At 34.5% G+C, this 26,718-nt stretch overlaps 3 protein-coding genes and 3 pseudogenes across 3 annotated transcripts; 5 read left to right on the top strand and 1 right to left on the bottom strand.

Annotated features, from left to right (window-relative positions):
• The first annotated feature begins 3,262 nt into the window (after positions 1-3,262).
• Positions 3,263-8,099, top strand: LOC106411145 (homeobox-leucine zipper protein ATHB-9). Its single transcript, XM_013851839.3, has 17 exons — positions 3,263-3,757; positions 4,282-4,441; positions 4,552-4,667; positions 4,754-4,844; positions 4,931-5,026; positions 5,113-5,226; positions 5,297-5,380; positions 5,458-5,613; positions 5,688-5,762; positions 5,827-5,933; positions 6,030-6,219; positions 6,310-6,498; positions 6,570-6,791; positions 6,877-7,166; positions 7,244-7,361; positions 7,510-7,659; positions 7,738-8,099. The coding sequence occupies exons 1-17, from the start codon at positions 3,540-3,542 to the stop codon at positions 7,882-7,884; spliced, it is 2,523 nt and encodes an 840-aa protein (XP_013707293.1). The 5' UTR covers positions 3,263-3,539; the 3' UTR covers positions 7,885-8,099.
• A 2,094-nt stretch (positions 8,100-10,193) lies between these two features.
• LOC125586996 lies at positions 10,194-11,790 on the top strand (annotated as a pseudogene).
• A 2,861-nt stretch (positions 11,791-14,651) lies between these two features.
• LOC106407150 lies at positions 14,652-16,839 on the bottom strand (annotated as a pseudogene).
• A 157-nt stretch (positions 16,840-16,996) lies between these two features.
• Positions 16,997-20,150, top strand: LOC106454674 (replication protein A 70 kDa DNA-binding subunit C-like). The gene is made up of 9 exons (XM_048757052.1): positions 16,997-17,518; positions 17,588-17,858; positions 17,939-18,035; positions 18,118-18,242; positions 18,314-18,398; positions 18,480-18,612; positions 18,699-18,883; positions 18,954-19,074; positions 19,140-20,150. The coding sequence occupies exons 2-9, from the start codon at positions 17,672-17,674 to the stop codon at positions 19,356-19,358; spliced, it is 1,152 nt and encodes a 383-aa protein (XP_048613009.1). The 5' UTR covers positions 16,997-17,518; positions 17,588-17,671; the 3' UTR covers positions 19,359-20,150.
• Positions 20,151-22,214: 2,064 nt separating this feature from the next.
• On the top strand, positions 22,215-23,752 carry LOC106408856. Its single transcript, XM_013849547.2, has 3 exons — positions 22,215-22,468; positions 22,553-23,070; positions 23,427-23,752. Exons 1-3 carry the CDS (start codon positions 22,215-22,217, stop codon positions 23,750-23,752), a joined length of 1,098 nt encoding a protein of 365 aa, XP_013705001.2.
• A 697-nt stretch (positions 23,753-24,449) lies between these two features.
• On the top strand, positions 24,450-26,715 carry LOC106408857 (annotated as a pseudogene).
• Positions 26,716-26,718: the final 3 nt, after the last annotated feature.

The following is a 26,718-nucleotide window of genomic DNA, read 5'->3' as shown; positions in this document are numbered from 1 at the left end:
GTTATATATTATGTATGTTCGGCTTATTTGTGTTTGAAGCTATATAGATAATGTTTTGTAATTCTTTTGTGTCATAGTTTTTAAGATATAAACTATTGATAACATATGATAATTAATGGTTATTGCTGTGTTGTTAATGTTTAAGAAGCTGTGACTTTTTCAAACGCTTTCAATACTACTCGAACTTTTTCAATTCACAATTACAAAAATTGTAATAAATGGTTATTGTTGTGTTGTTAATGTTTAAGAAGCTGTCGATTTTAAATTGAAATTGTGCAATAATAATCTGGTTGTTAAATTTTAATCTAAAATATATACCCAATAATAAAAAGATGAAACAAAGCTAGAAATAATTAATACATTAATTGTCAATATGAATAGTGAAATTAAATAATTTCTAATATAAATTTAAATTTTCTAACTTATTTAATAATTTAAATTTTAAAAACACTAAATTAAAATTATATATATATAAATATTAGTCTGCACAAATTATGGATTCTCATCTAATTATAACTAGCAGTAGTTCTTTTAACAGTAAATTTTACGTGATTGAATATAAATTTAGCATATAGCAAATCTCTATAATATTATTTGAGAAGTCAGTTTCCTACGTGTTGCGTTCACATTAATTTTTACAATGACTATTTACAGAGGTACCCTTAATGAATTAAGCTATTATTTCAAATTAGCATTATTAAAAATATTTAATAATTTATTCCATTTAAATTTTTAGTTTCCTTTTTATATTTTGTTAACTAACATATATAATAAAAAAGAAATATTCATATAATAAAAACGAAAATAATATTTACAAAAACAAAAAAAGTTTATTCCAATTTACATTTTAAATTTCAGTGTCCTGTTTTATTTTTTTCTTCTAAATAGCATATATAATAAAAAAGGAAATGTTCATATATTAAAAATGAAAATACTATTTACAAAAAGGAAAGACAAGGTATTTTATGAAAAGATATTTATATAATGTGATTTCATAAAAAAATAAGTTCACACAAAAAACAGTTTTGATGTTAAAAAAGATAACCTCTCTTTAAAACATAATATTAAACAACATAATATATATTAATTAAATAAAAATATTTTATTTATGTCAGTCATTTTTATTTTCTTAGATTTTTTCAAAAGGTAATTTAAATAACATATACTAAAATATCATTGATGAACTAAAAATATTTTATAATTGATACAATTGCGATGCTTATTCAATTTTACATAATTTCTTTTTCTTAAACTTCTTAAACTATGAATTTTTAAAATTTTATAAATCTACAAATATCAAATTATACGAAGAATTTACAGAAATATATATATATATATATATATATATATATATATATATATATATATATATATATATATTTAAGATAAAAGCTGAACTAATGAAATAAATAAAATCAAATTTAGTTTAACTAGAATCAAAAGTAATTGTGATTCGAATTGAAAAAATATGTGTAATTTAATATTATCCACAAATGAGTAATTTAAACAATCTATATTTTTAGGTCCAAGACCAAAATATAAATGTAAAAAATAAAACTTAATCAAAATATTAATCTATATTAGCACAAAAATTATTACGGTTAAACGTGAATAATTATATACAATTCAATATACCAAAGTAATTTCATGCTTATAACGTTAATTTAAGAAATTTCACGCTTCTCACGCGCGTAGTGACACCACGTACTTCTCATGCATCATCAAAAACCGTATGGATGAAATGTGCAAGCATCATTGTGGAAATGATGTACATGCACATACAAATGGTACATACATACATCATCTTAGGACAAGAGAGAGCAAGAAGACAGAGAAAATTTGATGCTATGTTTGGGTAGGCCAGTGGCACAGAGCTTAAAGATGAGAGCTTTATTTCCCCAAGTTAGCAAATTACCCAATTTCGTCAAAAATTCCGTTTCTTCTGACAACAGCACTTTCGTCTTTGCGATTGGAAAACGCTACAAATTTCGTTATTGCTTCTAGTGTTTACCAAGCAGCATTTTAGAGGGAGGGATTATTATTATTAAGTATTTGAAGAGACAAGTCTTGCGTGTTGGCTTTTCTCATCTATTAGTGTTTAGCCTTCCACTCCTACTTCTTGATTAAATGCTAATTTCTATTAGTCTGAATGCATCTATAAGTTACTTTCAATCTTTTTTCTTCTTCTTTGTTTTGTCGACATCTACTTAATTATAATCAACATCAGGAATAATGATGACAGAAAAATATTGATACGGAGAATTAAGTGTTCTTCCAACTATTTTCTTCTTCTACGGAACAACAGCGTCTTCTTCCATTTTCACTTGACAGACGTAATGTGTAAGAATTTTTCTAGAAACGGTTAAAATCCTTCACTTCTTATGGTTAAATAATTACAGTAATAAACTTTTTTTTTATGTCAGATAAATATAAAATAAATGATAATTAATGGATCATTTATCGAATTCAATATCTACCAGTAAATTAATTTACAGTCGGTATATCCTCGTATATATTCAATTATTGTTTAACTAATGCGAGAAAATGATACATATAAATGAATAAACCCAAAAAATGGACACAAAATTTCAGGAAAATTGATCAATTGACTATGTTCACAAATAAAGAAAGAGACTTTTATACTGAAAGTGGAATCTATATTTTATATTACTTAATGTTATAAAAATACAGTGTATATAAAATAATTCCCGTTCTAAATTTTGTTGTTGACAAACTCATAAGTTTAAACCTAATCAGAATGACAATATAAAAATCTAGTTATATATAAAAATAATTTAATGCCGTTTGATCCAATGATATCTTCACCTCTCCAAACCCCTGGTCAGAGCGAAATCATCCTATGGATCCCCTGATTCATTGACCGGTTAGTAAAATTATCAACTAACTAGTGTTAGTGCATATTACGACATTCAAAGTGTATATCAATTTTATTGCTAATGATAGTTACTATACTCATTTTAAAAAGCCAAAAATATAAACAGGGACAAAAAAAAAGATTTTTGATCAACAGAATCAAAACTTTTAAGTAAAAATTAGAAGTTTTTTTTTTCCCTCAATAGGTTTAACGCTTTAAAGTTTTTAACTTTTAAACCAATTCAACCTACCGAGCGTTGTAAAATTTCACCTTTTTCTTTTAGCAATAAATAAAAAACAATTTACCCCGTTTTAGTGCGTCTTGTTGTGTTCTTGCTTGTCCTCTCCTTCTCGGAAAATCTTTACTTTACTTTTTCAGCATTTTCCTCTCTCTCTCTCTCTCTTTCTCTTACAAAGAATCTCGAGACTAGTGTCTCTCTCTCTCTCTACTACATATCTCCCTTCCCTTTGGTCTTTTTTCCACTTTCCATCTTCTTCTCTCATGAACCATTCTCTCATGAACTTCATACAAAGCTCTCTCCACTCAGAGGGCTTACCCGTTTGAATCAATACTTTAAAAGGTTTCGATTTTTATCCTCTCTCTCTCTCTCTCTCTCTCTCTTTTCTCTTTTAAGCTCTGTTGTGTGAATTTTGGACTTGAAAACATGATGGCTCACTCCATGGACGATAGAGACTCTCCTGAGAAAGGATTTGACTCCGGCAAGTACGTGAGATACACGCCTGAGCAAGTCGAAGCTCTCGAGAGAGTTTACGCCGAGTGCCCTAAACCTAGCTCTCTCCGTAGACAGCAACTCATTCGAGAATGCCCCATTCTCTGCAACATCGAGCCTCGACAGATCAAAGTCTGGTTCCAGAATCGCAGGTCAAAATTTAAAAAACAACAACAATCTTTTATTAAAAATTGTACTTGTAAACTGATTGTAATTAAAGTCTGATTTTTTTTATTTTTTTTGGTTGTTTGTGTTTGAAGACAACATGTTTAACTACTCTGACAAATGTTTTTTTTGGGTTAAGTTCTCTGTCTTGTCTCTCTCCATGGCAAGTTTTAAGCTTTTGAATTTTAAGATCTATGGTCTATAAAAAAATATCAAAGGGAATTAGTTTCACTTGCTTAGTTAAAAGTTGAATGACAGCTAATCAAACTGTTTTTTTTTATGAGCTTTAAAAAAAAACCTAATTTTTTTTTTGCTGGAGAGGAATATGTTGGAAATTACGTTATCTTTTATTTGTTCTTTATGTCATTCATTCTGGTATGATTCTAAAAGCAAAAAGCATGTTTCTTTGCTCTCTCTCTGTCTAAACACATTTATCATACTACTGCTGTTTTGTCTTTAGCTGTTTCTTTTTGAAGTTTATTCTTTTTATTGGTTGTTTTGAAATTGTTAGATGTCGAGAGAAGCAGAGGAAAGAATCTGCTCGGCTTCAGACGGTGAACAGAAAGCTGAGTGCTATGAACAAGCTTTTGATGGAGGAGAATGACCGTTTGCAGAAGCAAGTCTCCCACTTGGTTTACGAGAATGGGTTCATGAAACACCGAATCAACACTGTAAGTCTTTGAATGCAATGCAATGCAATGTGTTTTAACTTTGTTTAAAGAGTGAATTGTTCTCTAGTTAGAAAGTGACTGGTCTAGTTCTTCTGTGTATGGTCTCATAGGCAACTGGGACGACCACAGACAACGGCTGTGAATCTGTGGTCGCGAGTGGTCAGCAACGTCAGCAGCAAAACCCGACACATCAGCATCCTCAACGTGATGCTAACAACCCAGCTGGGTAATGAAGGCTCTTCTGTTATTTATGTTGACTTTCTTTCTCAATGTTAGACTAAAATGGTTTTGTTTGAACATTTTTTAATGTAGTCTTCTCTCGATTGCGGAGGAGACCTTGGCGGAGTTCCTTTGCAAGGCTACAGGAACTGCTGTTGACTGGGTTCAGATGATTGGGATGAAGGTATATTAAGGGTTTCATGTGTACTAATGAAGTAATCTTTCTGAGGGTTTTACTAATATGTATTTTCTCTGGTAATGTATAAATAGCCTGGTCCGGATTCGATTGGCATCGTCGCTGTTTCACGCAACTGCAGTGGAATAGCAGCACGTGCCTGTGGCCTCGTGAGTTTAGAACCCATGAAGGTAATAATTGCATATTTTGTTTTATCTCTATATACATTTTGTTTTTTTGTAAGAAGGCACTCTAAACTTCAAGTACTGTGGTTTAGGTTGCTGAAATCCTCAAAGATCGTCCATCTTGGTTCCGTGACTGTCGAAGTGTGGAGACTCTGAGTGTTATACCCACTGGAAATGGCGGTACTATCGAGCTCATCAACACTCAGGTCTGTTTCATCAATCTTATCATTCTCCTGTTTATTTCCTTGTAGAATGTTTCTGACTGCGTGTTGTCAGATTTATGCTCCCACAACACTAGCAGCAGCTCGTGACTTTTGGACCCTGAGATATAGTACAAGTCTAGAAGATGGAAGCTATGTGGTGAGTCTTAAACACCAACCTTTATTCTTTCTCTTGAACTAGATTTGCTTTATGTATGTATGTTCTCCTCTTTTCAGGTTTGTGAGAAGTCACTCACTGCTGCAACTGGTGGCCCCAATGGTCCACTTTCTTCGAGCTTTGTGAGAGCCAAAATGCTGTCAAGCGGGTTTCTTATCCGTCCTTGTGACGGTGGTGGTTCCATCATTCACATTGTTGATCATGTTGATTTGGATGTAAGCATCTTTTCATTCATAAAAAAACTCTCCTCTTTTAAGCTGATTGCTAATCTTTGTCTGTTTTGGGGTAGGTTACAAGTGTTCCTGAAGTCCTGAGGCCTCTCTATGAATCTTCTAAAATTCTTGCTCAGAAAATGACCGTTGCTGTAAGTTCCTTTATAAACCAAACTCACCAGTGACCTTGTTGAGCTTTACTTGAACATTTTTCAGGCTCTGAGACATGCGAGGCAAATTGCTCAAGAGACTAGTGGAGAAGTTCAGTTTAGTGGTGGACGCCAGCCTGCTGTCTTACGAACTTTCAGTCAAAGACTCTGCCGGTAATATATATATATATATATATATATTTCTTCTTGATAAGTGTGGTTTTACTATCCCAAAAGCATTGTTCTAAATTGGTTTATCTGGAAACTCAGGGGTTTCAATGACGCTGTGAATGGTTTTGCGGATGATGGATGGTCTCCAATGAGTAGTGATGGGGGAGAGGATATTACTATCATGATCAACTCTTCCTCTTCTAAATTCTCTGGCTCTCAATACGGAAACTCTTTTCTTCCGAGCTTTGGAAGCGGTGTCCTCTGCGCCAAAGCTTCTATGCTGTTGCAGGTACTTATATATCATGATTTGAGATAAATGAATCAGTTTCTTTAATGTCTTTTTTACTCCATTTTCTAATTTATGTTTGTTTACTTGAAGAATGTACCACCCCTTGTACTGATTCGGTTCTTGAGAGAACACCGAGCTGAGTGGGCAGACTATGGCGTTGATGCTTATTGTGCTGCATCTCTCAGAGCCACTCCATTCGCTGTTCCATGCGTTAGAACCGGTGGGTTCCCCAGTAACCAAGTCATCCTTCCTCTCGCACAGACACTCGAACATGAAGAGGTAAAAAAAGAATCTCAAGTGCCTTGTCCTTTCTTTGACCATGCAGCCTATAATCATGTTTTGTTTCTCAGTTTCTGGAAGTGGTTAGACTCGGAGGTCATGCTTACTCACCCGAAGACATGGGCTTATCCAGGGATATGTACTTACTGCAGCTTTGCAGTGGTGTTGATGAGAATGTGGTTGGAGGTTGTGCACAGCTTGTCTTTGCACCTATTGATGAATCATTTGCTGATGATGCACCTTTGCTTCCTTCTGGCTTCCGTGTCATTCCCCTTGACCATAAAACTTCTCCGGTAAAATAAATAATAGAGACATTTTATCTCCTCTTTATAGTCAATTGACACAAAACTAAATCTTTTTTTTTTTTTTTTTGAACAGAATGATCATCTTTCTGTGAATCGAACAAGGGATCTAGCATCGTCTCTAGACGGTTCCACCAAAACAGACGCAGAAACAAACTCAAGATTGGTCTTAACCATAGCCTTCCAGTTCACATTTGATAACCATTCAAGAGACAATGTTGCTACGATGGCGAGGCAGTACGTGAGGAATGTTGTTGGTTCGATTCAGAGAGTTGCTTTAGCAATTACGCCACGTCCTGGCTCGATGCAGTTTCCCACTTCCCCTGAAGCTCTCACTCTGGCCCGTTGGATCTCCCGCAGTTACAGGTAACTAACTAACTCTTCTCGGAACCTGTTATCTTCAGTCACATGTTTCTTATTTGTTTCTTTTTTGGATGGTTTAGCATTCATACGGGAGCAAACATGTTCGGAGCTGATACTCAAGGTTGTGATGGAGACACATTGCTTAAGCAACTCTGGAACCATTCTGATGCCATCTTGTGCTGCTCCCTCAAAACTAATGTAAGATTTTTAGGATCCTACTCTTATTATTTTTTTTTTTTTTGGTCTAGTGTTCAGATGTTTGATTTGGTCTGGATCGGTTTAGAACCCGGTTAGAAATCTGTAGGTGAAATATTAATTTCTTCTTCTTTTCTTGGTTTATCATCAGGCATCGCCGGTATTTACATTTGCAAACCAAGCCGGTTTAGACATGCTTGAAACAACACTAGTGGCACTTCAAGACATAATGCTGGACAAGACTCTAGATGACTCTGGTCGTAAAGCTCTTTGCTCTGAGTTCGCTAAGATCATGCAGCAGGTATTTTCTTTTTCCTTGAAAAGTTGTTAGTTATTTTTTTCCTGGAAAACACTTCTAAATTTTTGATGGAATCTTTAGGGATATGCTAATCTTCCGGCGGGAATATGTGTGTCAAGCATGGGGAGACCAGTTTCGTATGAGCAAGCGACGGTGTGGAAAGTTCTTGACGACAATGAGTCGAATCACTGCTTGGCTTTCATCCTGGTGAACTGGTCCTTCTTGTGAAGATGTTTCTTTGTGAAAGAAGAAGAAAGGGATGATGTATTGTTATGTTATATATTAAGGTTAGGATGCTGTTTTTTCTCACCAAGGTTTGTTAAATCTAGAGGGTCAACAATATGTGTAATATGTTGACAAATGTGGTGATGTCTCTTTAAACAATTATGACACTATGTATGGCATGACTTATTATTTATATTTTGTGTTTATCTTGTTTCTTATTAACCTGTTCTTTTTTCTTTTATTTTCGTGAGGTTGTTAACTTAATTAATTATGATTGTCAACATTTATCAATCTAGGTTGTTAACTTAATTAATTATGATTGTCAACATTTATCAATCTGTTCAGGTACTAAAAATGATTAGATACACTACGAGTCTGCAAAAGGTTTATGGAGGAGGTATCTAAATGTTGTGTGTAAATGAACTTACCAACAAGAAAATGTAACTTTGTGATTGGTCAGTGTGTTATTTGCGACATGAAAATGCATGCGGAGTGTGCTTGTGTTTGAATAAATCATCCGAGATATTGGATTTGGATAAATCTTTTTGACATTGAATGATCTATAATCATCACTTTATTAAAAAAATCTGTTAAATTGAAAAAATATCGTATCTATCACAAGAAAGCTAGTCATCATGATGATTCTGCTCTTTGACTTATAGGCGCAAACCTATGAACTTTTCTTTTTAGTAATATGCGTAATAGAACTTTTTTGATATGCTCGTAACTTTCTTTTGGGGGCAAAAACCTACAAATTTTGGCACTTTTATTATGTGCATACCCCTTAGAAACTACGCTACTAGGGCGGCAACCCCGACCTATCGAATTACGAAAAATTGGAAAGTATTCGGAAATTATGCAGAGCTTAGTTATTAAATTAATTTTAAACATGATGACACAAGTTATTAAACATAATTATATAATTTTTTATATATAATTTTAAACAACACTTTTTATTCGTAAATGGTGTTTTTGTTACGAAAAAATTCCTAAATACAGTATGTATGTATTTGTTTTGGGTTTGATAGCTAATTGTAATTATTTATTAATGAATAATTACACAAAATTTGTCAATAATGACTAAAAAATAATCAACCATATTTGAACTTTATACGGACGAAAGAAAAAAAAACTTTAGGCGGTCAACGCGGAAATTAGACGGTCTTACGCGGGTCAACGTCTTGCTACACCAATTTAGACATATTCGCCATGGTCAACCTCCAAACGCCGCGTTTTCGAACAGGTGCATACTAGTAAACTATTTGCAGTTATTAAACATACAAAACAAAATATTGTACTACTATATTTTAGTATACAACTTGAAGTTTTGACTGCAAATTATTAAACATACAAAACAAATATTGTATTCGTTATCGTTTGATATACTATTTGGAGTACACAGTTATGCAGATACATATCAATGATCCCATTTCCATTTCATGATTTCACAGTACATTCTCATTTTAATTTGTTGTTGTTGTTGTTGTTTATAACAGTTACACATCCATTAGTCTGGTATTATATAACCAAGGCTGCGCCTACCATTTGTCACAGCTTTCTCAATAAGCATAGCAAGTGTTTTGGAGCTTCTAATTTCTAAATGTTTGGTGTAGTTTGTGGTTGTAACTTGTCAGTGTATTTGAGCCTCATTCAACATAAGCACTCCCCAAGTGCTTAGTGCTTGGTCATATCTCTATATCCAAACAAAGCGTAACCAAACCGTTACTCTCTTATAACCCATGAAACCGAAGCATATATATATTTACGGGATGTTACTCGTCATAATCAAACTGTTGTTAGACTTCATAACCAAATATCTATCCTTGCGGCTTCAGTGTTCTCTGGAATTGATAGGGAAGTAAGAAAAATAATCTCCGCCAAGAGGGAGCGTAAACACTTCAGCTCTCTCATGTCTCTTTAGTTGCGTTAATCTAGTTGTTGTTAGAATTATTATCCTTGATCCATCTTGTTTTTTCTTTTTTTTTGTCAAGATGGTTTAGAACTAAAGTTTCATTGTAGATTTTTTTTTTTTGTTAATATGAAATTTACAATTTAGAAAAAAAAATAAACATAATAATAATCAAACTGTAAAACTATTAAAATAAAAACCGGAGCTAGACTCAGCTACCTATAACGAGCTAATAGTTAATGTGGGGCGGTGATTTGACCGCTAAGGGATGAAAAAATGAATGTGTGGTGGGCTCATGTAAAACGATTGTGACAAAATAGGTTTTGAATTTCGTGTGGTGGTACAGAGAAAAGAGAAGGGTGAAAAGACACAAGTGATTCTGTTTGGGACAGATCTGGCATTATGTAAGGAAATGCCTTAGAGCATGTACAACGGTATAAATCAGGCAATCCTTATAAAAATCCTTAATGCTTTTTGATTAAAGAAATAATAAAAGAGGAGGGTAAAGTTAAGGATGATCCTTAATTAAGGATAAAAATACGGAAGTCCTTATCGTGCTGGCACACTTTGATTGGTCCATTTATTACCCTAAAAGACTCGTTGAGTTCACTCTCTGTCTCTGTCTTCTTCGCTTGAGCTTGATCGACGCTCTTACATCCGCCGTTTACAGTTCCGATCAGTAAGACATGAGGTACGTGTGATTCAGTCTGGTTGGTGTATAATCCACAAAAAAGGTTTCGTGTGATTTTGTGATCTAAGATTATAAAGTTATCATCTTTTAGTTAGTTTACTAGTGGGTTTTGCAATAGAAGATCACTTTCATGTATGTATAGTGGTTAAGAGCTAAGAGTTAAGTTCCCAGAGGAAAAGCTCGAATCTTGTGATCGTTCAGTTACAGAGAAATTGTATCATGCTTTGTGACGTGTAGAAGGTTATTTCACAAATCTTAGAACTTGTTTTTATAATGATTTATTTACAAAGGAATCATCTTTCACTTGATTGATACAATCCTTTTCAATGTTTGCATTTTGATGTACTTCAGTGTTTCTTGAAACTCATCACGGAGAATTTATAATTTTTTTTTTTTTGGTGATGGATTTCTTGTGTAATTAGGTGGCAACACAGTATAGTTATGAGGTTGTTTTGTCATGTGTGCAGTCATAACCCGGAGGTTCTTTGGGCTCAGCGGTCTGATAAGGTTTACCTAACCGTCGCCTTACCTGATGCAAAGGACATTTCAGTCAAATGTGAGCCTCAGGGCCTATTCACTTTCTCTGCTCTTGGCACCCTAGGCAAGCTCTTCGAGTTCAGCTTGGAGCTATATGGGAAGGTTGTGCCAGTAAGTGCCCATTTCTTCTCTCTTTAAATCATAAGAACTAGCACATACTTGTTTTTACAAGTTATTCCTATGCTATGTATGATGCAGGAGTATAGGAAGAACGTTACAAACTGGAACCTCTTACATCAAAGTAGTCTGGAACAAATGGTGTGATGAGGATGAGGAGGTCAACTGTAAGTCGTTACAAACTTATTGTGCATACAAGTGATCTTAGTTTTCTCTAGTCTCCTTTGAGAAAGGCATATAAAAATCTAAAGTATTCTCATCTCCTTGGTCATAAGTTGTTTCTAACTATAGAATCTCTATTTTTGCTTCTTTTTTGCAGCTGAGACAGCCTGATGATGAGAGTGCAGTAAGTGCTTTTTCAGAATTGCTTTGGTTCTTTCTATTGTTGTTTAGCTTAAGCCACTCTGATTGATAATCTTTCCTCTTTATTTTTATAGTTTGTTGATGAAGATTGTGAGAGCAGTGATGATGATGAATTGCTTTGTAAGTTTCAACAACCTTAATCTTCTTACTTTTAAGGTTTTACAAATTTAATATTTTTTTTCTTAAGGATTTCATATTGGGTAACACCATTGCACATATATTTTAGAGAAAAGTCCTTAACTATTTAAAAAGCAAAAAAATATATATTATATAGCTAAGGACTCCAATGGTGGGTAACACCATTGGAGTTGCTCTTACCGATTCTATAAGTCAATATTGCTGATGTCAGCCTCCCACGAGCAAATTTAATCCTCCTACCCACAGAATCAAGAAAACTCAGAAAGCTCGTGTGTAGTAAATATTAAATATATACACGGACCCTGCAAAATATTCATCATTTTGTTTTCTTATACTTCTTCTGTGTATATGCTGAGATAAAATCTGAATAAATAAACACTGTATATGCATATTTCCAATGTAATTTGTTTGACAACGACTTTTGAAAATCTACTGTTTAACACGATACGAGTAAAGGACAACGTGAATTTAGATATATATATATATATATATTTTAAAATTATTTGTTAATTTTTTTTATTATTTTGTTTCTGAAAAATCAAACATGTAAGAAACTTGAAACATATTAATATTAACCGGAAGTAATATATACTACCTCTGTTTCAGAAAGTAGGATTTTCTAGATTTATTATTTGTTTTCTAAAATTTTAAAGTACTTTTAATAGTTAATATTGAAAAATTATATACTTTTAAAAAACATTAATTGAAAATATTTGAATTGGTTGAATACTATTGGTTGATATTTATTGTTAAATGTATAGTAAAATAAATAATAAATTCAATTGTAAAAAAATAATTGTTTTTTTAATATGTTTGAATATTCTAGAAAATCTTTATTTCGGAAACAAATGGAGTATCTTTTAGCAAAAAAAAAGTACTAATATATATCTGCTCTTTACTGGACCAAATTACCTAAAATACATCCACGAATAACATCATCCAGCGATGCATGAGCATGAACATAGGGATATGCGCATGCAGGCGTAGTTTAAATTCTGGGTCAGTGGGACCCTCTAGCAATGACAATAGAGCAAATATATATATATGTGTGTGTATATTTCTTGTTTTTCAAATTTGGAAAATTATTGAATTTGGCTCTGTAGGCTAGGTTGGTACGTTGATGGTTTAATGTAATAGCTTTTCTGCATTTGGAGTAAGTTGTTTGGCCCCTAAACCCTGGTGGAAAGCCTAGTTGATGTGTCTAAGATCTAGTTTGGGTGCATGCAACTCAGTTTTACGTGTTTGCTCCAACTATTCTTCACTTTAATTTTGACCAAGAAATATTCAACTTCGCTTCTTGTGACTCGTATCACGTACTTGGTTATAAGTCGGCAGAAAGATAAATAAATAAACGAGTCCTATACGGTGGAACCAATCGTGAAGATGACTTTTTCTTTACAGATTGAAAATTAGGGAGGTAATAGCTAGATAGCTTGTTCAATAAATGCAATTATATGCATAAAGCAAGTAACACCTTTATAGGATCTCCAATATAAAGCATTTTTGTGTGTTGTCTTTTTGTGTTTTGTCTTTTCTGTCACAATACTCGAATCTCAGGATGAAATAATTAAAAAATAAATTTAAAACACTCAGAGATTTTTAAACTAGTGTAATACTTTCAGCAGTTTTGGGGTAAGCAGTAACAAGAACTGCTGGGTTATGCAGTGGTATCTAATTGGATAAATGTCAGTTTGACCCATTTGATTTCATTTTAGTTGATTTGACCCATTCAATTTAGTTTCAGGTTTCTGCATGTAGTTCCTTTCTGTGTTCTCTTATCACTGCTGTTGTTTCTTTCGTTTTGTATTGTTTGTGTTTTCTGGTAGTTGTTGTAATTATTATGAAGGGGAGATACCAAGACAGTGAAAGTGTGTAAATGCACATAAAGGGGGTTTGATAGGTCCGAAATAATTTGTATATTTGAACTTTAAAATGAAGTGTTTATATGATGTTGAAAATGTAAATGTAGGGTTGATGATTGAGGGCTTTAGGGCATTGAATTTTGTGCAGCACCAAAACCAGCAATACTTTTGAGTGATATAGCTAAGCTAAGGGATGGTCCGTTTGCTGCAGGTTTGTTGAGACATTGTGGTTTTAACTTCAAAGCGGTATATACGTGATAAAAAAAAATGGACAAATTAATTCGTACAATGATGTGGATGTTGTTTATATCTTTGAATGACAAAGGTTTTCATAGTTGCAAAACGATTATATATATTGACATACATAATAATATTTTTTTGAAAGAAGAAATATAATGGTGAAAGTACATAATCATATTATTCATATGGCCCATATAGGTGTAAATGATAACAGATCTCGTGGAGTCGTTGTGTGATGGTTAGAGCTAAAACGATCGAGAGGTTACATCATTTGATAAGTTGAGAAATTGAAGAATCTATTGACGATTTGGAGGAGTTAGGGTAATTGATGGATTATCTATGTATGATGCATATATTATTAAATTGTTAAAGAAATAAAATATTTTAAATATTCAAACGAGTGCAAAGGAAATATCAATTTAATCAACCATATATTTTATTTTTTTGACATCACTTTTTAATTTTTGAAACATTTAAAATAATTTATTTTATTAGTATATTAATTACTTAAATTGTCAGCTTTTGTTTTGTTCATCACGCAGATTATTTTTCCATTTGTTCAGTTACTATTGAAAGTCATTTAACCAGACAAAAAAATTGTTTGGTTATTTACTATAGAACCTTTTTCAGTTGCTCTCAGTAAAAGCTTGTCCACTTTTTTGCCTGATATCAAATTTGGGCCTACTGCTACGAAAATAAGATTCTTCTCCAAAAAAGCAGGCTTTATGGACCAAGCTTCAATAGAATCTGATCAGAACGTAGCCCAATTTTTACTAGCTCGAATCGGGTTGACCCGACCTGATTAGTCTAATTAGTAGCTTGTAGTTTTTGATGTCAAGTAAAAAAAAAAAAGAATCGAATTCTATGGGCTCCTCCTGCAATAAGCAATCTAGTAATAATCGGGGAAACGGTGTTTGAATGAGAAAGGGAACACCTTCTTGATCTCAAGTGTACTTTACAAATAATACTAGAAAAACATCAATCTTTATTCTATCAAAGATTCTTATAGAGAACAAGCAGTGTCTTCCCTGCTTTTCTTGAGAGAGTTCGTTAATTTAATAGCCAGGGATTTCACCTGGTACTGGAGCCAACTCGTTCTTGCTGAATTTCACTTCATCGTAGAATGTTGCACGCACGGTCCTGCCTCCAAAGAATCTCCCATCCAGGTCCACAAGGGCTTTAGTTGTTTCCTCGGGTCTTGAAAACTGAACAAAGATTCTTACTGCTTCGTGTGTAGGGAAGTTGGCTTCAGTGATCTCGAATATCAGTACACGAGTCACTGTTCCGTATTTGCCACACTCTGATCCCACCTCCTCTTCTAGCTCATCATCTACTTCTCCTGGTCCAACCTTTGAAGGCACAGAGAAAATATCAATCCAAAATTGCAGAGCGCAAACACATAAGAAAAGAAAGATAAGATCTCTGCAACAAGTACTTGCTCATATGGTGAACAACAAATAAGAATCCACAGGGGTGATGCCAACGAATCACAAACAATCGATATGAAGATGCATTCACATACTAAAAATGATATGACATAGACACAAGAAACGTTTTTCACAACTAAGAAAAAGATGTGACAATTGGCTACAATATCCTAAAACCAATAAAATCTCCTTCAAAACACATGCTAAGTCTCAAGTTTCATTCGTGAACTCTCCCAGTATTTGGCAACCCATGCCTGAGGGATCAAGTTAGTCATGGTCACAAACGCCTAGTTGACTAGTGACTACCCGAGGGGAAGATACTGTAACTAAATTATGCATCTGAAACGTTGTTTCCAAAGAAAATGCGATCTACACTCTATACCAACCCAACAGTTCACTATAGGTTTAACATTAACATAAGTAAACTACGAGCTACAAGCTCCACCAACATCTTGCTAAAAAGCCAAATCTTTTTTCATCTCACTACGTAGTTTAAAAGAATCAAAGTATCACCAAAGCAGCCAATAATTAATCAGTTTCCTTTTCAATACTAAACAGTTTTTCCAGAGCGCCGTCACATTCAATCAAGCAAAGGTTGGTATTTTGTTGATCTAACATCAAATGCTAACATGCGTCCAACAAACTGTTTTGAAGTAACTGTGTTTAATAAAAAAAAAAACCACAACAAATGCTAAAAGCCTATCATTCTCACCCAAAATTCTAGCAGACCGTTGTAAATCATTGTAGTAAAGTGTGTTCTAATCCTAAGACAAGAATCAACTCTAAAGTGTAAAGAATGCATAAAGAGAGAGAGAGAGAGAGATGCATTGAAGAGAGAAACCATGTTTATAAGAAGCAAGACTCTGGTTGGTTCTCCACTGATACTGACACTCTTGACCTTATTCTCACTAGCATTCACAATGACGCCAGCTCTACGGTCAGTCTTCTTAGCCATCAAGGGAGTGGTGATCCCTTGCTCTGACTTCCCAAGCCCTTGTCCTTGCTTCCATCCCATCTTCGCCATCATCCTCTCCGCTGCCGTCATCTGCCCACTCGGAGACGTCTCCGGCGGAGGAGAGGAGGAGGAGGAGGCTGATCGCGATCTGCCACCACGTCTCTTCCACGCTTCCTCCCCGGAGATGTTCAGCGGAGGAGGAGGCTCTGTTTCTCGCTTCTCCTCGTGTCGCCTCTTGTCCAGCTCTCGCTTCATCTCAGCTTTCCTCTTCTTCTCCCTCCGGCACTCCTCGTAGTCGTTGGGTCTCGCTGGATCGTACTCTTCAATCACCGATGAGGTCACACCAACCAATGCCGGCTGCGATGGTGCCGACTGGGAGGAGGAGGCTTGTACTGCGAGGGGATAGGCTTGGGCTTGTTTTGAGGTCTGAGGATTGTTTGCGTCGGAGCGAAAGCCGGTGGCTTGCGGAGCGTGGGTGGAGCCATCTTGGTACTGCTGGACCAGACGGAGTTTCCGCTGGGTTTGTCATCATCTGACGGCGGAGGAAGATCTCCGTACAGTCCACCTAGCATTTTTTCAGATCTCCCCCCTCTTCGCTCAGGGTTGGTTGCTTTCTTTCAATTGAAAGATGTGCTCCATTTAGGGTTTCAATTTCCCGATCAGCCTTTTTTGATTTTTTTTATTAAAAAGACCAAATCTTTTATACACTAAAGCAGAACTCAATTGACATTTCTGTGATTGACACCTATCTTTTAAGATTTTTTTTTTTTGAAAAAATTGTTTACTTTAAAAACAAAAAAAGAAAATGAAAAATATGTAACCGTATACAACTTTGATTTTGTCATAAACCCAATAAGATATAATTTGTTCAATACACGTCACAACTCCTTTTTTTTAGTTTGGAAATCTGAGTACAACTTTTCTCCACTAAAACTATTTCTTAATTTTTTTTTTTTTTCTTCAAGCACAATATCTTTCACCTTCTTTCCCACTATTCCGTAAATCAAGCCATCAACTTCACGATCTGATACTCTATCATCAACTACCTCTCTTATATATACAAATATGAAAACCTATAGCTGGAAAAAAAACCCACTATCCTTTTAGCAAAAGGTATAATGACTTTTGGATTTTTCTGATTTTATAATCTGCAATCTTGAATTTCTTTCCCCATTTTTTCCTATATCAAATTGCCGACTCTAATCTTAATTGTTTCCAGGTATTGTTCTAGCTATGAGCAAGATGAAGCTTGCCTTCACTCCTGTTGCTCAGTTAAAGCCATATTTTGAAAACGAAATCTGGAAAATTAAGGTTCGAGTAGTCCGTATGTTGCGATTTTAGAATGGCGTTAAGCCTGGAGATGTTGGTGGAATCGATTTAATACTTTTGGATGATAAGGTACATAATAGAATCCTGAGTTGTTTATGTTTATATGCTTCTGATAATGGTTCTATCATGTTCTAACAGGGAGATCGTATACAAGCTTGCATTAGAAGAAAACTGATATCTAAGTTCAAGGACGATTTGGGAGAAGGAAAATGTTGTATTCTGATGAACTTTAAGTTGTCTCCTAATCTCGGGAATTACAGAGGAACACCACATCCTTTCAAGATATTTTTCACTTGGTCAACACACGTTAAGAAGAATTGCGAGGAGATTCCAAACGATTCACTTCGTTTTAATTGCATATCTTTTGATGACCTTCTTTCACAAAAGCATGATGAGAAAGTTTTTGTAGGTATGTGATTTAACCGACAGTTATATATAATGGTTTAGATTTTGTTTCATGTATTTATGAAATCTTTTTTGCTTCCACAGATGTAATTGGAGAAATTGTTGGACCTTGCGATCTGAAAGAAATTACAGTTCGTAATGCTCCATGTAAAATTTTAAATCTTCAACTCAAGGATTGTGGGTAAGTTTTCTTGAAATTTGTAACTATGCTTTTTAAAGTGTATTGATATTGACCGTTTTTTAAAACATGTTTTTTTTTGTAGTGATTCAATCATTAATTGTGTATTTTGGGAAAAATATGCTGAAGACATACATTCCTATGTTCAATCCTTTTTTGGTGGAGCTATAGTTCTGCTTTGCAGTCTTATGAGAATTAATATTTATAATGGTAAATCTGTTCATATTACTATACTTTTATTAAAACAGACAAATATTAATGTCTGTCATTTGTTTTTGAAGGAAAACTCACGATCCAAAGTGGGAAAGCTTCAACAAAGTTGTTCATTAATTCTGACATTGCTGAGATAAATAAATTCAAAGAAAAGTAAGTAGTTCGGTTTATTTTTTATTCATATTCTATTATAATTTTCTATTTCTGATTTCTGATATTACTTTACTATACTAGAATGTCAAAAGATGTTATGTCGACAACATCATCTGGCTCCCTTTTGACTTTGTCAAATTGTACCCAAGTTTCTTCGGATCATATTCCATTTGACAATCGCAAAACAATTTCTCAGCTGTTAACATCATATGAGGTAAGTTGTATTTTGTACTCTTTCATCAAGTTTTTAAATCAGTTACATATGCAGCAATTTCATTTAAATTTTCTCTTTATCTGAAGGAAACAAGGTGTTGTATATATGCAACAATATGTGCACTTAAAATTGAGGCTCCTTGGTGGTATCTTGGCTGTCCAGGATGTGCCAAGAAAGTAAACCCCTACTTAAACCCTGAAACTGAAGAAATAGAAATGGATAAGTTCTCATGTGACGGATGCGAGACAATTGTTTGTTCTACAAAAATAAGGTTTGTCATTAAGCAAGTATATCATCTTTTTTTTGTTGTCAGTATGCTAAACTATAATTTATTTTCACAGATATCAGGTTCATTGTAAAGTCTTGGATCATACAGGAACCACTTCTTTTGTAATGTTTGACAGGGAAGTCATTCAACTAATTCACAAATCGGCATATGAGTTGTTGGAGCAACAAGTTCAGGTAAAATAGATCTTTTATTCATCTCAATATCTAAACTTATTTATTTATTTTATGTATTTTTGCAGTTCAACAGTGGGAATGAATTCCCTAGAGAACTTCTAGCTTTAGAGGGTCGGAAGTTCGTCTTCACAGTTAACAAACCTGAAACATCCAAGAATTACACACCATCTACTTTTAAAGTAGTTAACGTGACGGATGACCATGTTAAAATTTTACGATTTCATAGTGATGATGCCAATGAGGTAAAAATGAGAAAAACTCTAAAGTATCATGTTTTGAAATAATTCTCAGAATTTTTTGTTGTTGTTATTCTTAGTAGTTTTACAAATTTTCTATGTAGACTGACATTCCTGCGATTGGTCCTCATTTCTCAAACTCCACCAAAACCACTCTGAGCTTGGTATTCTTATTCCACTTGAACTTATATTTATGCTTTTTACCTTTTTTAAAAACCAATTTTTTAACAGTTAACAATGAGTTTTGAAAAAAAACTCTATCTCTGGATACGTAAATAGGGAACACTTACAATAAAATTTGTCCTTTTTTGTTGTGTAGGATTTTCATAGTATACTCTCAGCTGTGAATAAATGTTTTTTATTGATATTTTTCCAGGTCAATGATGTTTTCGAAGAGTCTAACACTTCGATAAGTGCTTCCACAGAATCAACATCAACTCCAACCAAAAAGCGAGCAAGTACGTTAGGAATTGAGGATTGTGTGCCACAACTTTCTTCAAAGAAACTTAAAGGAGATGTTTCACTTTTAGCTGAAGAAGCTGGACAACTTTCATCAACGAAATCAAAACCAAAAGTTGGGCATGTGACTAAAGATGATTTTGCAAAACCTTCATCTACAAAGCAGAGAAAAGCAGCAAATATAATTCCAAAAAAGGAGAAAAACTGATGATTTATCTTCTCTGGTTTTTAGTTTCACAAAATCTACGACCTCTTCTTTTTATGTACATGTTTCTTAGGTCTAATGCTTTTGTCTACTTCAAGTTTGAAAACATCTTATATTGTGTTTCTTTTCTAGGTTTATGTATGTAATTATTTATTATCAATTGTTATTTATTCTTAGATCAGCTGGCTTTAATTTTTATTATAATCTCTAAACGTTTGTTTTTCTCTATTGAGTCATGTGCAACTCCCAAACAAAGATGCTCTGTTAAAACCCTAAACAACTAATCATTTTCATGTTATATAGTAAAAACATATCAAGATTCAACATAATAACTTTTTTTTTCCATAGATTACGATGACTTTGGCGATCCAACATTCCATGCAAACATTGTGGTGCTTTAATGTGGTACAATGAGCGTATCAATAAAAGACGAGTTTCAGCACCTCCAGAATTCTCAATGTGTTGTATGCATGGAAAGATAGAGCTTCCTTCACCTCCTCAGCTGCCTCAAGTTATGATCGATCTTCTACTTAACGGAGACACCCGAAGCAAACCGAGAGAATATTCGCGCTTATAACTCGATGTTTTCATTCACTTCTATGGGAGGAAAAGTTGACACGTCAATCAACAAAGGGCGTGGACCTCCTGTTTTCCGATTATTAGGTCAGAATTACCACATGATTGGAAGTTTACTCCCTCTAGATGACATACGACCCAAATTCCAACAGCTTTACATATTTGATACGGTCAATGAAAATGCAAACAGAATCGCAGCATTCAGGTATGTAATTGTTCTTATATTACAAAATAAGATAATATATTTTCATATACGTCATATTTTTAAATTTTTTAATCTTTTTTTTAATTACATTACTAACATTTATTCATACTTGCAGTTAAAAAAGAACGACACCAACTTCTGATATAAAAATACTCAGGGATGATATTGTGGAAGAAATCAAAATTATGCTAAACGAGTCCAACCCATACGCAAAGATCCTTCGGACAGCAAAGGAACGGTTCGGAGATTCGTTAGAATCTATGAATGTCAAAATGAGATTAATTTCAGGACGTTCCACAGATCCTAATACATATAATATGCCCACTTGCTCAGAAGTTGCTGCACTTTTGGTTGGAGATATTGATGAAGAGTTTGAGGAGAGAGATATTGTGGTGGAAACAAAAAGTAGAGATTTGGCAAGGATCAGTGAACTTCACCCAGCATATCTTCAATTACAATATCCAATTTTGTTTCCATATGGAGAGGATGGTTACCATATTGATCTGCATCTAAAGAGAACAACGACAACATCAACAAACCCAAGGTTTAGAGTGAGCATGAAAGAATTTTTTCCTTACAAGCTCATGGAACGTGGCAACCACTTCAACATGCTATTGTATTCTGGAAAGCTGTTTCAGCAATTTATTGTTGATGCATACACAATGATGGAAGCATAGAGAATTGGATATCTCAAGCTCAATCAAAAACTTTGCGTGCAGACAACTACAACAATATTTCAGATTTTGCTTCTACTGGAAATAAAGATTCATCCATGTGCGGAAGAAAGGTTGTCTTGCCTTCAACTTTTGTGGGAGGTCCAAGATACATGCATGAAAGTATATGGATGCAATGGCCGTTTGCTCACATTTTGGCTATCCATATTTATTCATAACCTTCACTTGCAATCCTAAATGGCCTGAGATTACAAGGTATGTAAGTTCCCGACGCTTACAAACAGAAAACATACCTGATATTCTTTCGCGGGTGTTTAAGATGAAGTTGGATTGTCTTATTTTCGATATAAAAAACAACAACCTCTTTGGCCCATCAGCAGCATGTAAATTCTATTACATACTTATAACAAACATATATTTTGTGTTTTATTTTATTCTAATGATATTCTTTTGAAATGAACAGTGATATACACAATTGAATTCCAAAAAGAGGACTTCCGCACGCTCATATATTGCTGTTTTTACAGCGGAGATCAAAGCTTCCTACCACATATGACATAGACAAGTTTATATGTGCTGAAATTCCAGATCAAGCATCTAATCCAGCATTATATGATATAGTTAGAGATATAATGGTTCATGGTCCCTGTGGGTTAGCAAATCAAAACTCGCCATGTATGGTGAAAGGAAAATGTACCAAGCGATTTCCTAAAGATTTTTCCCCTCATACTTCCATTAATAAAGAAGGATTCCCAGTTTACAGAAGAAGAGATGATGGAAAATCAATGAAGAAAAACGGGATTGAGATTGATAACAGGTACATCATTCCTTATAACCCACAACTACTCCTCAAATATCAAGCTCATATCAATGTGGAATGGTGCAATCAATCAAGAGCCATCAAGTATTTGTTCAAATACATCAACAAAGGAAATGACCGCGTCACTGCAAAACTACTGCAAGAGTCAGCAAATGGAGGAAATTCTGAAAATACTTCTCAAAATATAGTAGATGAAATCAAGCGTTTCATTGATTGTCGGTAAGTTTTTAATACTAACCTTCTATATACCATCTCACATTTTAAGAGTAAAATATCTCATATTTTTTTCTAACTATTTAATAGGTATATATCACCATGTGAAGGAATGTGGAGAATACTGGGGTTTGAGCTACATTACAGTAGCACATCTATTCAAAGGTTGTCTTTCCATCTACCTGGAGAACATAATGTCACCTATGATGACGAGGAAGATATTGATGACGTATTGACAAAAGAGAAAAATCAAACGTCACAATTTTTGGAGTTTATGAAAATGTGTAGTCAAAATTCTGATGCAAAGGAATTGACTTACATTCAGTTCTCCTACTTTTTTGTATGGAACAAGTCGAAACCAGAATGGACTCCACGTCAACGAAGTTCAGCTGTTGGTAGAATCCATCCTACTTCACCATCCGCGGGTCAACGATTCTACTTGAGGATTCTTTTGAACAAAGTTAAAGGACCAACATGCTACGAAGATATACGTACCGTTGATGGAATTACATATCCAACCTACAAGGAAGCTTGCTATGCTTTAGGTTTACTTGATGATGATAAGGAGTACATTGAAGCCATCAAGGAAGCAAGTCAATGGAGGTCAGGTGTTTACTTACGTCGAATATTTGTTTATCTTTTAGCTTCAGAAATTTTATCACAACCTGAACATGTTTGGTCGGAAACATGGCATTTACTTTCTGATGACATTTTACATATGCAACGTGCAATCCTCCAGAGGCCAGGTTTGTCCTTACAATAATAATATATAATAAGTTACATCTCTAGAAGATTACATATATGACTTATACTAAACACTAGACGTATATCATATTTAGTTTTGTACAATATTTTTTTTTGTATTTTGTAAGACATAATATTTTCCAAATTCTAAAAGTTTCACAGTTGTTATAAATAATTTGCTACACGTATTATTGATTTTTCTAATTCCTTAATTTTCCAGGACTAGAAATGTCAAATGATCAGCTAAAGAATCAAACTTTGTTGGAGATCGAAAAGCAGTTACGCTCCAGTGGAAATACTCTCGAAAACTTCTCTTCAATGCCATTTCCCACAAACAGCAATATTCCTTCTATGGTCAATAGATTGATAACTGATGAGCTGTGTTACGACAGAGACGCATTTGCTCAGGAACATCAAAGATTACAGTCTAGATTGACGTCTGAACAAAGGGATATTTATAATACTATCATGAAAGCTGTCACAACAAATTCTGGTGGTGTGTTCTTTGTCAATGGATTTGGTGGGACAGGAAAGACATTCCTTTGAAAAACTCTATCAACATACATTCGTTCAGTTGGAGATATCGTCTTGAATGTAACTTCAAGTGGAATGGCAGCACTGTTACTAGATGGAGGACGCACAGCTCATTCTCGGTTTTCAATCCCATTACAGCTGAACGAAAGTTCGACTTGCTCATTTACCACAAATAGCGAGATAGCTGAATTGTTGTTGAAAGCTAAGGAAATAATAATATAAGTTTTAGTTAATAATAATATTTTAATAGAATAAAAATAAAAAATAGTAATTCATTATATTATTAAATAAGTAAATGGTAGCACACATATTTGTTAACGAAAAACTTAAATTTTATTTAACTTGATAAAAAAAAGAAAAAAACCTTTAACTTAAAACCAAAAAAAATTGAATAACTAAAATCAGCATTTTAAGTATGGAGATCATATCAATAAAATAAATTATTTATATCTTATTATTTATATTATATAATTTACATATAATTATACTACTATATTTAAATTAATCGGTTTGTTCTGTTTGACCAGTTTATATACTAAATCATATTCATATACAAATTTAATTTTACTATGCAGTTTTAAATTTCAAAATTTTAATTTATATAATTAATTTTGTATAATATTAAAAATCATTTACTAATTATATGTGGAATATTTTTTATGGTAATGGCAATGCTCGTGCATAGCACGGACCAAAATACTAGTAAATAAATAAACCAACAAAGTTAAAAAAAAAAAAGAAAAAGTTATTTTATTCAAAGATAGCTGGCTATGTTATGATGAAGTGTATCCAGTACGGTCACGAGATCGTTGCATTGGCGAACTTGTTACCGGTTGATGATCTGTACGTAGGCCACCAGAATGCATGAATTGTGCCATTGTTCAGAAGGAGAATCCGAGGTTCTTCCAGGCATCAGAAACTTAGCTACCAAATGACTCCAGATGATGACATGGAAGATATATATTTTGTGTTGTTAAGAGTCAGAGATTCCTTTCTTTCCATCACTGCAGTATCTTCTGGCGCCATTGCATCAGACTACCAACAACGCCTGCGTGTGGAAAGAGTATATTTGTTCAAGGTTAGGTCTTGTTGTTTCTTTTGTGCAAGGAAACAGGACCAGACTTTGCCTCAAAGTCTTTTTCATTTAGGGAAAGACTTAGCCTTCATGGAACCACATCTTTTGAAGTTGAAAGAGCTGATATTGGAAGTAATGTTTGCGGTGAAGGAGGAGAAAATATGAGACTTTGACTCTCGATTGCCCACTAATGCTTGATGAATTTTAAGTGGTGCTACACTCTCCAGATTCTGTTGCACCTGTTGGAGTTCTTCATCCAAAAGAAGGGAAATCCAGACTCAATTCCCTTGAGGAGGAGCAAGGTAATTAGTGTTTGAGGTACAAGGTGATGGTCCTAACCCCTAACCCACCAGAATCTACTCGCCAACTAGATAATGGAACCGTTGATGTGGTTGAGCATACAAGAACCAGAGTTAACTTATCAAAGACCGGGAAAGAAAACACATTCTCCTTTTGCTGCTGGCTGGAAGATTCTAGCTAGTGAATCACAGCTTTTGAAACATGGATTTAACTGGCAAGAGAGTTTTGTACATTCATCTGTACATTTCTGATATGAGCTAATTTTCTGTGGCGAATGAGACATATGTGAAGTTTATCACACAAGAGAAGTGCCCTTTTCGTGTTCCTTCACGTAGTACAATAGAACTGGTAAAGCTTACGTTGAGGTTTTAGTAGCAAATGGCCACAGCAAAAGCATCTCTTCCTGGGCACCATTGGACCACTTTGCACAAGGGTGTTCTTCAGGGCTTGACCCTCCCACGATGAATCTTCGAAAGGAAGGCGCAGTAGCTGAGCTGAATCAAGGCATTGACCAACAGTGAGGCAATAGCAGATGCTCAGTCTCTTCATCACCTATTCTCAATTGTGGTGTTCTGTTCAGCACGCACAAAGCAATCAGAGAGGAACCAACTTCATGAAAAGTTTGTTTCCTTCTTGGATTTGGCAAAGTCTTATCGATCCTATTTTCCTTTGCATACACTTGTCCCCAAAAGACCGATGATGAAACCAGGAAAGATCAATTGGGTGAAGGAGACTTCAGTTGTTGGGGATATAAGCCAGAGAAATGGCACCATGACACGAGTTGTTGATGGGAAAAATATGCGTGACTGTTCTCTCCATCTCTGCCCAAGTGATGAGGAAGCTTCATGAACCCTTCCGGAGATGAAGAACAACAACTGGAGAGAGTGTCGAGAATCTGTGTATATCTTCTCGACAAAACCTTGTCTGAAAATTCATTCTCTTGGCAAGTCTTGGTGTGTCCGTAGAGAGGTTATCCGACATTTTTGAAACTGCATTCAAAGGAGTGCTTAACGAGATGAGTCTCGGAGTTATATTAAAAAAAAAACCTATATTCAATCTGGTTCCGGTCCTTGGTGCTGGAAACTCTTCTGCTTCGCTCGACAACATAATCACATGTGACCTATTTTCCCTAAGGTCGTAACCTTCCTTATCTCACAAGGAACACAAGCTTTGCTTTTCTTGATCTACGCACCTCTCTCTTCTTTAAAGGTTTTTACTTTTCTTCGTGATGAGTCTCTCATTGTGTATCGGACGGCAGTGCACAGCCATTGGTGTACCTATTCCCTCCTTATTTTTCCGGTTAATCCCTAATGGTGTTATCTACTACTTGTACTTTTGGATTCATCTTTTACATTTCAACAACACTTATTTGTTTGCATTTTAGTTAATATAATTACAGGAATATGCTTGGAAACCCTGTGACATTTCAACAGAAACCCACTGTTCCTACCGGCGTTTCTATTCTAGTTTTGTAGCTTTAAGAACTAAACTCTGTAATAAATCCTTTTGCTTGAACATCAACAAAGGAGAAATCCCCACAGCTTGATGACTGTGTAAGCGGGTTCCCACCTCGGGATGATGGGTGTGGTGGAGAGAGCTTCTC

This window comes from Brassica napus, chromosome C5 (genome assembly GCF_020379485.1).
Source record: "Brassica napus cultivar Da-Ae chromosome C5, Da-Ae, whole genome shotgun sequence".
Lineage (NCBI taxonomy): Eukaryota > Viridiplantae > Streptophyta > Magnoliopsida > Brassicales > Brassicaceae > Brassica > Brassica napus.
The sequence above is the reverse complement of the archived record's forward strand: the minus strand, read 5'-3'. Positions and strand labels throughout refer to the sequence as shown.

Coding starts and splice junctions, on each gene's coding strand:
- LOC106411145 (XM_013851839.3), top strand. CDS start 3,540: ATGATGGCTCACTCCATGGACGATAGAGACTCTCCTGAGAAAGGATTT. Junction 4,845..4,930: donor TTCAGATGATTGGGATGAAG/GTATATTAAGGG, acceptor ATGTATAAATAG/CCTGGTCCGGATTCGATTGG. Junction 5,027..5,112: donor TGAGTTTAGAACCCATGAAG/GTAATAATTGCA, acceptor ACTGTGGTTTAG/GTTGCTGAAATCCTCAAAGA.
- LOC106454674 (XM_048757052.1), top strand. CDS start 17,672: ATGAACTTTAAGTTGTCTCCTAATCTCGGGAATTACAGAGGAACACCA. Junction 18,036..18,117: donor CTTCAACTCAAGGATTGTGG/GTAAGTTTTCTT, acceptor TTTTTTTTGTAG/TGATTCAATCATTAATTGTG. Junction 18,613..18,698: donor AGCTGTTAACATCATATGAG/GTAAGTTGTATT, acceptor CTTTATCTGAAG/GAAACAAGGTGTTGTATATA.
- LOC106408856 (XM_013849547.2), top strand. CDS start 22,215: ATGAAGAAAAACGGGATTGAGATTGATAACAGGTACATCATTCCTTAT. Junction 22,469..22,552: donor AAGCGTTTCATTGATTGTCG/GTAAGTTTTTAA, acceptor ACTATTTAATAG/GTATATATCACCATGTGAAG. Junction 23,071..23,426: donor AGCAAGTCAATGGAGGTCAG/GTGTTTACTTAC, acceptor TTAATTTTCCAG/GACTAGAAATGTCAAATGAT.